The following is a 12,224-nucleotide window of genomic DNA, read 5'->3' on the forward strand; positions in this document are numbered from 1 at the left end:
ACCCAGGGATCGAACCCACGTCTCTTGTACCTCCTGCATTGGCAGGCAGATTCTTTAACACTCACCACCTGTGAAGCTCCCAGAATCACCTGAGGGCTTGTAAAACACAGATGACTGGGCCCCACTCCTATGATTTCTCATTTAGTAGGACTCATTGGCAGGGGGTGCCCAACATAATTTGCAACTTTCCAGGTGATGTGACTTACAGATTAGGAAACCAGTTTGGAAACCATGGATTTAGAAACTAGCTACATTTCCACACACATTCTAGGTTTTATCTGCAAGTCCAACAAAGAAGATGCCAAATCTTCATTTTCTCAAGCAAAGACTTCAAAAGCTTAGTCTTTTTTTCTGGATGTTCAAGGGCCTTGAGTGCCAAGTGACTACTTCCCTGGTAGCTAACAAAGGATTTTATCTTGACCTTCAAATTTCTTCACATTGGGAAGGGCTGCTGTTCCTCTGCCTTTCCTGCTTCTTATATCTCGGCTGAGAATAGAGCAGGCAGCTGGGCCATCCGCCAGCGCTCATGCCTGCCCAAATGGATTCAGCCCAGCTTATGTATAGTCTCATTTAACGGCTGTAAGTGGGAGAATCTGTCTCTGTCCACTCTGAAAAAAATAACTGGCCATGTGAGAGAAATATCACTAGGAAAAAGTAGCCTTTTCAACATTATATACCCACACTATGATGTCTCCTTTTTTAATCAAGTTACATGAAGTAAAAAAACTTGACATACCTCTGTTTCCTACAACCTAACTTTCTTTTAAAATGTCTCTCTTGGTAAATTCAGGTTCAAAATAGAAACTAGGTTCTGAAAGTGAATGTGAAAGCATTACTTTCTCAGTCATGACCAACTCTATGCCATTCCATGGATTGTCACCTTTGTCCATGGGGTTCTCCAGGCAAGAATACTTGAGTGAGCTGCCATCCCCTTCTCCAGGTGATCTTCCTGACCCAGGGATCAAACCCAGGTTTCCTGCATTGTAGGAAGACTCCTTACCACCTGAACGACCAGAGTGGGTTCTGAAATTCTCAGTGTATCATTCAGGACAAACTTTTGATGTCACAGACACAAACTGGGAGGCCTAGGTTCATCCAGCAGAGGTGTATTTGGACTATCCCACATCCCAAAAAAACGCTGATTGAAAACTCAATATTCAAAAAACTAAGATCATGGCATCCAGTCCCATTACTTCATCAAAAATAGATGAGGAAACAATGGAAACAGCGACAGACTTTATTCTCTTGGGCTCCAAAACTGTGGTGGCTTCGCACTGAATAATACAAACACACAGTATTATGACAGACAGCACAGGAAGAGCGTTCAGAGAAGCAACTCCCCAAGAACGTGCTGAGCACATATTTTATTGGTAACTTATCTTGTAATCTTTAAGTATGAGCAGGAAAGCAAGACAGAGACTAGAATTCAGGGATCAAGGAGGCTTCCTCCTGGAGGTCTGGAGGTAATCATATAAGACATGTAGGAAAGGTCTTTGAAGATAAGCGGGTTTGTTCTGTGTACAGAACAGCATCCAGCTAATGCTGACATGTCAGTCAGAATGTCTAAATTAAGGGTGGGGGAGAGCAAGCAAGGAAGAGAAAATGAGTATTAAATTCCAGGAGGTATTTCTGAGAAATCAGTAAAACATGGTTCCCATACAAAATCACTGCAGGTGGTGACTGCAGCCATGAAATCAAGATGCTGGCTCTTTGGAAGGAAAGCTATGGCAAACCTAGACAGCATATTAAAAAGTAAAGACGGTACTTGGCCAACAGAGGTTCGTCTAGTTAGAGCTATGTTTTTTCCAGCAGTCATGTATGGATGTGAGAGTTGGACCATAAAGAAGGGTAAGTGCCAGAGAATTGATGTTTTTGAATGGTGGCGGTGGAGAAGACTCTTGAGAGTCGCTTGGACTGCAAAGAGATCAAACCAATCAATCATAAAGGAAATCAACCCAAAATATTCATTGGAAGAACTGATGCTGAATTGAAGCTCCAGTATTTGGCTGACTCATTAGAAAAATCCCTGATGAGAGGAAAGATTGAAGGCAGGAGAAGGGGATGACAGAGCAGGAGATGGTTGGATGGCATCACTGACTCAATGGACATGAGTTTGAGTAAGCTCCAGAAGATGGAGAAGGACAGGGAAGCCTGGTATGCTGAGCAGCTGAACTGAAATGATGGGGTCATGAAGAGTCAGACACGACTGAGCAACTGAACAACACCCCAAATATTGCAAAGGTTTCTCTCTCTGCTTCTTCAAGGTAGCTCTCTTTCACCTTCAAATTCTGAGGGCTAAAGCCCAGAGATCCTGAAGTCCAGACAGATAGATGTGGGGAGGAGAGTCACGAGATATCCTGATAGCAGCTGTGAGAGAAAGCAGACACCATTAAGGAAAAGGGAAGAGGAGAAAATGTGGGTAGAGGGGTTGAGGTTGGGAGGAGATGGAAAGGAGAGACTTACCGGTGCTTCCTAAACCAGAAGACTAAGCCTCCAACAACCAGAAGGACAAACACCACCAGGATTACCAGGACGACAATCAAGCCCCTGGAGACACGGTTCCCGTCTGTGTGGGGGAACATAGGGTGTGTCTCAGTCTGGGAATCTGCATCAGGTCCCCTACTGTAAGCACGTGTGAGCATGCCAGATACTTATTTCTTGTCCTATCTAATGTGCCCACTTGTATTCCTGTGAAGTTAATCGACACCCCATCTTTTCTTGGGGTCTGGGCATCTATAATTCCATTCACTTCAGCATATGCTCGTACACATATGGAAGCAGGCACTAGTGTAACAGCTAGTCCAAACCTGAGTCTAAATCCAGCTCTTCTGCTTTCTAATTATGAGACTCAAGGCAGTTTGACCGAGCTTAGCCTCAATTCTCATCTGTAACATGAAAACAACAGCACCTGCTCAAAGGAGAGTTGGGATGATTGTTCACACATACTTTGCTGTATGGAGAGTGTTCAGCTCACACCGAGAAAGCACTCTATAAACCACACCTATATTTGGTACCCTGCCTTTCAAAGTCCGCAGTTCCCTCTTCTGGGGAACAAATCTTCCTGGGATTCTGTACTTGCCACCTACCTCGGGATCTGTGGTGATTTTAGTCTCTTCTTTCTTGTATGTGGAACACCTTGTCTCAATCCTTTTTGAGTTCAGATCTTTATTCCTCCACTTGGAGAATCCCCTCCTTCTATCACTCCTGGCTGGGGCGTCATTTCCCTCCCCTTCCCCAGGCCCTCCCTCTGGGCTTGAGGACCACCTCCTCCCATCCCCAGCTGGGCTCCACTTCCTCCTCACCCCAGTTCAGGATGATGTCCTGGTCTCCCAGGCTGCTGTGCTTCACTCGGCAGCTCAGGCCATCCGCCTCCGCAGCCTCCACATCCAGGGTTACTCGCAGATACCAAGTCGAGTCGGCGTTGGGCATGACGTCTCCTTGCTGAGTGCCAGGCTCCTCCTGCTCGCCCCTCACCCACGTCACCCGCACGGGTTTTGGGTAGAATCCTGAGACGTGGCAGACCAGCCGCAGGTGGCCAGGCCGGGGTGGGGGGCCACTGGACAGCCAGGCCTCTGGCTTCACTGTATTCAACACGAGAATGAGGGATCTTAAAGTGAGACTCCGCATCAGAGGCTCTGGACTTCAGAGCAGACTCATCAGTCCTACATTTCTACTTCTGGAGATGAACTCCCACCATTTCAATCCGTTTGTATTAGCTTCTCCAGGAAAGACTTCCCCGATCCTCATTCCCTTCCCTGATCCATTCTCCTGTAAATGCCCCTACTCTGTAATCCCAGAGCACCCTGTGTTCAGCTGTAACATACATAGCATGTTTCTAAGTGGTAGTCACTCAGTCATGCCCAACTCTGCAACCCCATAGACTGTTGCCCACCAGGCTCCTCTGTCCATGGATTTTTCAGGCAAGAATACTGGAGGGTGTTGGCATTTCCTCCTGCAGGGCATATTCAAAACCCAGGGGTCAAACCCGGTCCCCTGCATTGCGGGCAGACCATCTGAGCCACCAGGACACTGCTTTAACTGTTCATCTCCCTTCTCTCCTCTCCCTCCTCAAGTACACATCCTGATTGATCCCCAGGGTTTCTTTAATTCTATTCATGGACCCCAAAAGGTACCTAGTTAATGTCTGTGGAATGCTTGAATACCCTCACACCTTATCCATCCCCTCCTCTTCCGGTGATGCTTAAAGGGGTGTGAACCCTGGAATGAAAACCCCAGATGGAGCCCCAGAGTGGAGTGGAGGGCAGGAGGTGACAAAAGTAGGCTGACCTTGCTTCTCCAGCTCGGACTTCCCCGTCTGCAACAGGCCTCTGAGCAACTCGGGGCAGATGTCATGGAGGAGCCAGTGCACTGTTTCCTTGGTCCCTTGGTCCCGATTGAGCACACTGCAGATCATCTGGATCCAAGGGGGGGCATCTGGGGCTGGCACCCAAGACATTCCTTGGAAACTCAGGACATCCTTTCCTTGAAATGCAGCATGTAAGAAGGTTTCTGAGGTGTTCCTTGGGAGCAAATTACATCCTGCAGATCCCTGGATCTCAAGAGGATCTGAGGAGAGGAATAGAAAGAGATCAATGAAGAGCTTAGGAGACTGAAAGGAGTTGAAGAAATTGGTGTGAGGGTTATACTGGGGACCCCAAAGTTCGTATAAATGGGAATGGGTGACCTGCAGCGGGATGAACAAGGGGTATTTTGAGGACTCAAGCTGGGACCTCTCAGGCAGAAGTGGGACTCAAAAGGGAGAGAGGAGACAATCACGGGGGGCCAGAACCTCCCGGTTGGGGTTCAGCATCCACTGTCTCCCCCTGGGCAGCTGTCCACGATCCCATCCCTCAGCTCACAGTTGCGCTGCAGCATTTTGACGAATTCCCAGACGTCCCTGGTGAAGCAACAGCGATAAACCTGAAACGTATACTGCAGCTGCTCCCAATGCTGCTCGCTGAATGTGCCCTGAGACCAAGGCTTCAGGAGGCCGATGGTGTCCGACTCATTGCGCCAAGTATAGAGCTGCAGCTCCCCCAGCCACGCGAGGAAGTCCGTGCGCGTCCAGCTGCCGTTGGCAAAGGAGGAGATCTGGAGGCCACGGAAGGAGTAAGACGTTTGCGGCTCTGGAGACAATACAGATCGGAGGCACCGGGGGCACGGGAGGGAGAGCACAGAAGGGAGAAGGAAGAGCAACAGAAACAAACAAACAGCTAGGTTTGGGAAGAAAGGGTGATGTCTGCTGGCTCTGAATCGAGCTCGGTCTCCAGGGGCCAAGCAGCTGGAGGCAGCGGGTAGCAGGTTCTCGGGCTGGTGGGTCAAGCTCCCGGCTTCCCGAGGTGTATCAGTCTGCGCCCGCCCGCCGCGAGCGTCGGCCGCTTTCCCCGCTCGGCTCCCTCTCGCCGCCCTCTGCCCGGGAGCCCCGGTTCCACTCATCCTCAAAACTCCTCCAAATCTGGGGAAGCCCCCAGAAGAACAGAGACAGCAAGCACCTCGCGTCTAGCTCTGCTCTGGGACCTCGAATCTCCTTCCCCACGCCCTCCCCGTCCTTCCCCAACGCCTGCCCACACACCCCTGGTTTCCGGGACTGCCAAAAGCCTGAACTTGACCCTGTGGCTGGCCAATTCTTAAGCCTGGAGGCAGGCAGGACTCCTGTTCTGGCTCTCAGGGGACTTGCTTCCAACCTCCTCCTGTCCAGGGATCCCTTTTTCATCTGCCAGTTGGTCCCTCTCATTAGATATCTGAGCTGCAAAGAGCCCTGGTCACAGCCACTCACTTAAGTATGTTTCTCACAACCGGCTTCTCTAAATCTCTTTTTCCAACTTAGAGTTACAGATAGTATGTGGAAAACACTTTACAACTGCTATTTAAGTTTTAAAAACAGGACATAAAGTTGTATCTATGGTATAACGTCTACAATGTGCTTTAAAAACAAAGTTTTTGAGTGGGAGGCAAGCAATGGATGTCTCTAGGCAAAGAGATTATGGAAGATTTTGTTTTACATTTTTGGTTTTCCAAAATGTCTAGGAGTGCAGACATCACCTTAATGATAAAATAATAAGGGACTTCTCTGGTGGTCCAGTGGTTAAGAATCCACCTTGCAATGCAGGGGTGTTGGTTGGATCCCTGGTCAGGGTGATCTCAGGGATCTCAGCCTGCAACAGCTCCCAGAAGGGCTGGGGTTCCCAGCCAGAGACTGAGGTTGGGTTGCAGTGGTGAGAACACCAGAGCCTAGCCAGTAGACCAGTGGTCAGGGACAAGAGCCCTGGCCTTCAGCTTTGCAGGAAAGAATTCCCACAAAGAAAGAAAGTAGTGGAGCAAGTAAGGTATTTATTGAGAGGAAAGCAGGACAGTACAAGAGGGAGAGGATGACTCAATGAGAGGGAGACTCTGAGTCGCACCCTCCTGGCAGTTTGAATTACTTTGATAGTAAAAGACATTTCTTCCAGTTTTCCTTCGGCTGATCAATTTAATTTGCCTGTTTCACAGTTCATATTTGGTATACTTCAAGATCCTCCCATGTATGCGCATGCATTGCTTAGCCAAGATGGATTTTACTGAAAAGGCATCTGGGTAGAACATCCCTTGACATAACTCTCCTTTGGCCTCCAAGGAGCCTTTTCTGCACAAGTATGGTATGGGAGGTCTCCTGACTTTGAGAAATACGTGCTCTGGGCAAAGCCCAGCATCTTCTCTTTTTGTCCTGCTGGTAGGGAAATTAAATAGAGTCTTAGTTAGGCTGTATATTGCCACCCAGCTTATTTAACTCATATAGCAGAGTACATCATGCAAAATTTTGGACTGGATGAAGCACAAGCTAGAATCAATCATAGTGAATTAAAATGCAAAACCCAACTATTTGCTACACACAGAAAACATACTTTAAGAATAAAGACACATACAGGTTAAAAACAGAAACATGAAGAAGACATACCAAGTAAACTCTAGTAATAAGAAAGTAAGAGTGACTATTTTAATGTCAGACAAAGTAGAATTCAGGATAAGGAATATCAGAAATAAAAGAGGGCATTTAATATTGGTAAAAATGTCAAACATGAGAATTCCCTGGAGATCTAGCAGTTAAGACCCAGTGCTGTCACTGCTAAGGTTTGGATTCAATCCCTGGTCAGAAAACTAAGATCCTGCAAACTGCTTGCCGCCCCCCCCAAAAAAAGAAAACAAAAGTCAACTCATCAAGAAAACAATCTTAAATGTGTCTGCACCTAATAATAGAGTTTCAAAATCCATAATCAAAAGCATACAGAAATGCAGGGGAAAGAGATAAATTCCTAATTATAGTTGGAGATTTCACTGCAGATGGTGACCACAGCCATGAAATTAAAAGATGCTTGCTCCTTGGAAAAAAAGCTATGACCAAGCTAGACACCATATTAAAAAGCAGAGACATTGCTTGGCCAAAAAATATCCCTATAGTCAAAGCTATGTTTCTTCAGTAGTTATGTATGAATATGAGAGTTGGACCATAAAGAAGGCTGGGTGCCAAAGAATTGATGCTTTTGAACTGTGGTATTAGAGAATACTCTTGAGAGTCCCTTCGACTACAAGGAGGTCAAACCAATCAATCCTGAATATTCATTGGAAGAACAGATGCTGAAGCTGAAACTCCAAGACTTTGGCCACATGATGTGAAGAGGTGACTCACTGGAAAAGACCCTGGGAAACATAGAAGGCAGGAGGAGAAGAGGATGACAGAGAGTGAGATGGCTGGATGGTATCACTGACTCAATGGACATGAGTTTGAGCAAGCTCTGGGAAACGGTGAAAGACAGGGAAGACAGGCGTGCTGCATTCCATGAGGTTGCAAAGAGTCAGACAAAAGTGAGCGACTGAACAACAACAATCTCAGTAACAGATCAGATAGAAAGTTAAAAAAAAATAAATCTAGAACATTTGAAGAACAATATCAACTAACAACCTAACTGATATTTATAGAAGTCCATGCAACAACAGCAGACTACACATTCTTCTCAAATGCACATAGAACATTCACCAAGATCGACACATACTGGGCCTAAAAAAAGTCTCAGCTGACTTGAAAGGATTGACATCACATGGAGTGTGTTTTCTGACCAAAGGGAATCAAATGAAAAAATTAACAACTAAAAGGCACATGGAAAACCTCCAAATATTTGGAAATTAAACAACACACTTTTAAATAACCAATGGGTCAAAAAGTTAAATACGCTTACCATTCAACTCAGCAAGTCCATTCTTATGTATTTACCCAAAATAAATAAAAACCTAAGTCCACAAAAAGACATACACATCGGATCACAGCAGTCTTATTCTTAAGAATCCCAAAATTTTCATCAGTAGGTCAATGGATGGTCATGGTATGTTCAGACAAGAAAGTACTGTACTACATAAAACTGAAAAGGAATTTACTACTGATACAAGCAATGATAGGGATGATTTGCAAAACAATAAGCACAATTCCATTTATATGAATTTCTCAGGTTGGTGAAACAAATCTCTAGAGACAGAAAGCAGAGCAGTGGTTGCATGAGACCAAGGGTCTGAGGTACTGTTAGCAAAGCGACAAGAACGATTTTTGGAGGGCTGGAAAGTTTCTATGTGTTTTGGGAAGATGGAAAGGTGTACAAAGGTCATGTATTAAACAGGGAGCAAAGACAGGGAGGTGTTACTGGATAATCCTGATTTTCACAAGAAAAGAGGAAAGATGGTTCTGCAGGGTGAAAAGCAGGAACCAACATAGGGGAACACTGCCACAGAGATGATGCAATAACGTCAGTAAAAGAAGTAGGCAAGTCTTCTGAAGATTCAGCCAGAGGAAATAAAAGATGTTTCAGAGAATAAACACTTCCCCATCACTGTATCTCAGCTGAAAATGAGGGACGATAATGAACACAGAAGGCAAAGGAAGATCAAAGGAAAAGAGAATACAGGAGTGGGTGATGGGAGTGGGAAGATTTCTGTAACCTGAAGGTAGAGGCTGGTCCCAGGAAGAAGACCGGAAGAGCCAGGGTTGAACCACTCAGTTCAGTTCAGTTCAGTCACTCAGTCATGTCCGACTCTTTACCATCCCAAGAACTGCAGCATGCCAGGCCTCCCTGTCCATCACCAATTCCCGGAGTTTACTCAATCTCACGTCTATCGAGTTGGTGATGCCATCCACTCATCTCATCCTCTGTCATCCCCTTCTCCTCCTGCCTTCAATCTTTCCCAGCATCAGGGTCTTTTCCAATGAGCCAACTCTTCCCATCAGGTGGCCAAAGTATTGAAGTTTCAGCTTCAACATCAGTCCTTCCAATGAACACCCAGGGCTGACCTCCTTTAGGATGGACTGGTTGGATCTCTTTGCAGTCCAAGGAACTCTCAAGAGTCTTCTCCAACACCACAGTTCTAAAGCATCAATTCTTCGGCACTCAGCTCTCTTTATAGTCCAACTCTCACATCCATACATGAACAATGGAAAAACCATAGCCTTGACTAGATGGACCTTTGTTGGCAAAGTAATGTCTCTGCTTTTTAATATGCTGTCTAGGTTGGTCATAACTTTCCTTCCAAGGAGTAAGCATCTTTTAATTTCATGGCTGCATAAACCCTCTGAAGTGATTTTGGAGCCCAGAAAAATAAAGTCAGCCACTGTTTCCACTGTTTCCCAGTCTATTTGCCATGAAGTCATGGGACCAGATGGCATGATCTTAGTTTTCTGAATGTTGAGCTTTAAGGCAACTTTTTCACTCTCCTCTTTCACTTCCATCAAGAGTCTATTCAGTTCTTCTTCACTTTCTGCCATAAGGGTGGTGTCATCAGCACATCTGAGGTTATTGATATTTCTCCCGGCAATCTTAATTCCAGCTTGTGCTTCATCCAGCCTGGCATTTCACATGATGTACTCTGCATATAAGTTAAATAGGCAGGGTGACAAGATACAGCCTTGACATACTCCTTTTCCTATTTGGAACCAGTCTGTTGTTCCATGTCCAGTTCTAACAGTTGCTTTCTGACATGCCTACAGATTTCTCAAGAGACAGGACAGGTGGTCTGGTATTCCCATCTCTTTCAGAATTTTCCACAGTTTACTGTGATCCACACAGTCAAAGGCTTTGGCATATTCAATAAGGTGGAAACATGTTTTTCTGGAACTCTCTTGCTGTTTTGATGATCCAGCAGATGTTGGCAATTTGATCTCTGGTTCCTCTGCCTTTTCTAAAACCAGCTTGAACATCTGGAAGATCAAGGTTCACATATTGCTGAAGTCTGGCTTGGAGAATTTTGAGCAGTACGTTAATAGCATGTGAGATGAGTGCAACTGTGTGGTAGTCTGAGCAACTGCACAGCACAGATAGAAAATAATAAATCAACAGAAAGTTTGAGCCAGAACACGGGACAGTTAACACCTGTCCTGGTCAAACTATTCACCACACCCCTCTCAACTACAAGTCCCTGTGAATGAGACGAGCAGGTGCACTAAAAGTGAGGCAGCTAATGACTCCTGGGGATGGTTTTGCAGAGAACATGAAATCGGAGCTCTTGGAGGAAGAGCTAAACCACACAGCAAAGTGGGTCAACTCCATGCCATAGACTTATGAGCAAAAGAAAAGTCAAGAAATAGCTTAGGAAAGTTCAGATTTCCTGTGTATGGTCAAGAGTAGGCATATGCATGACCTGAGTTCAATTAGGAAATAGAAACCACACAGTGAGCTAAACAGATGAACTTTAATAGAATTATGAAACAATAATGGGAAAGATTAAGAAAACTCCATGTGGAACTCTAGGGCTGAAGGAGAATATCTAAGGCAGAATAAAGTAGGAAGGATTACCCCTCCCCAAGGCTGGAGTACTCATTGCAAGAGACTCTGATGCTGGGAAAGATGGAAGGCAAAAGGAGAAGGGGGCAGCAGAGGTTGAGATGGTTGGATGGCATCACCGACTCAATGGACATGAACTTGGACAAACTCTGGGAGATAGTGAGGGTCTGCTGTGCTGCAGTCCATGAGGTCCCAAAAGAGTCAGACATGACTAAGAGAATGAACAAGAACAACATGCTAGAGTACAGATCTCCTTGGAGAAGGTACAGTTCAGCCCCTTGGGTAACACAGGAGTTCAGAGGTTTGCTCAGGGCACAGCTGGTCTGCACTCACCAGACAAGCTGAAAGCCTTTCTCCAGACCCCAGGTGAGGGCAGGCAGACAGAGTGAGACTCAGCAGAAAGCTCTGGGCAAGAGATGAACTTAGCACCGGCCATGTGAGCATCCGAAGAGAGGACGGGGCACTGGGAGGCGCAGAACCCTTCAGAGTGCTGGTCTCCATGGGAAGGTGACTGCCAGGCCAAAGCTGCAAGGTTGCCGAGTGTCCATGAGCTCTCGGCACGTGGCTGGGGCAGCACCCACAGGCTGCCTTCTCACCCACTCCACTGACCTAACCCACTGCAGCTGGAAGCTACAGGAGAGCACCGCCCACCAACACTGTCTCTCCAGGGTCCTCTACTGAAAACATGTTTAACATGGTGCTCACTCTGAAGAAGAAATGATTAGAGGAATTGCACCGATTGTCAGAGTCTAAGATGAAGCATGACTTAAGGGTCAATAAATTGACTTTCAGCACAGCCCTCCAGAAGGAGTACAATATCCATAAAGAGAATAAACATTCTGAAATGAATTCGAAGGATTTTCTGAGATGTCTTGAACTGAGTATCTAAAGGAAGGAGACAAATTTTCCTGGAGAAATAAATATTTACTTCCAAAACAAACCAAAGTTGCTTAAAAATGAACCAGAGCCAGGACTTCCGGGGTGGTTCAGTGGTGAAGAATCTGCCTGTGAATGCAAGGGTCAGAGGTTCATTCCAGAACATTCCACATGCCATGAGCAACTAAGCCCGTGCCCCAAACTACAAGCCCGAGCACCTAGAGCCCATGATCCCCAAGAAGAGAAGTCAGCGCAACGAGGAACCACCACACCACATTGAAGAGGAGCTCCTGCTCTGCACAGCTGGAGAGAGCCTGCACACAGCAGAGAAGACCCAGTGCGGCCAAAAAGCAAACTTAATTAATTAATTCTTTATTTATTTGAAGCAATGAACCAGAGTTCTGGTAAATTCATGCTGAATCATTCTGGAAAAGATTTCAGAAAGCACATTAACACACATGCCTGAAATCTGTAGAAGACCAATGGGATTGTTCAGAAGCTAGACACTGCTCAAGGAAGCAAAGCGGAAGACCATCCCCTGAGGTCAGCATA

At 46.0% G+C, this 12,224-nt stretch overlaps 1 protein-coding gene across 1 annotated transcript; it reads right to left on the bottom strand.

The window, feature by feature from the left end:
* Positions 1-1,221: 1,221 nt before the first annotated feature.
* LOC133040573 (antigen-presenting glycoprotein CD1d-like) lies at positions 1,222-5,519 on the bottom strand. Its single transcript, XM_061120433.1, has 5 exons — positions 4,860-5,519; positions 4,288-4,566; positions 3,303-3,581; positions 2,464-2,566; positions 1,222-2,367 (listed from the first exon to the last, which is right to left on the bottom strand). The coding sequence occupies exons 1-5, from the start codon at positions 5,434-5,436 to the stop codon at positions 2,346-2,348; spliced, it is 1,260 nt and encodes a 419-aa protein (XP_060976416.1). The 5' UTR covers positions 5,437-5,519; the 3' UTR covers positions 1,222-2,345.
* Between the last annotated feature and the right edge of the window lie 6,705 nt (positions 5,520-12,224).

Source organism: Dama dama, chromosome 20, assembly GCF_033118175.1.
Source record: "Dama dama isolate Ldn47 chromosome 20, ASM3311817v1, whole genome shotgun sequence".
Taxonomy (NCBI): Eukaryota; Metazoa; Chordata; class Mammalia; order Artiodactyla; family Cervidae; genus Dama; species Dama dama.

Excerpts from the sequence above, each read along its gene's own strand:
- LOC133040573 (XM_061120433.1), bottom strand. The coding sequence starts at position 5,436 with ATGAGTGGAACCGGGGCTCCCGGGCAGAGGGCGGCGAGAGGGAGCCGA. Across the intron at positions 3,582-4,287 it reads GTCCGAGCTGGAGAAGCAAG|TGAAGCCAGAGGCCTGGCTG; the intron begins GTCAGCCTACTT and ends TGTTGAATACAG. Across the intron at positions 2,368-2,463 it reads TTCTGGTTTAGGAAGCACCG|CTGCTATCAGGATATCTCGT; the intron begins GTAAGTCTCTCC and ends TTTCTCTCACAG.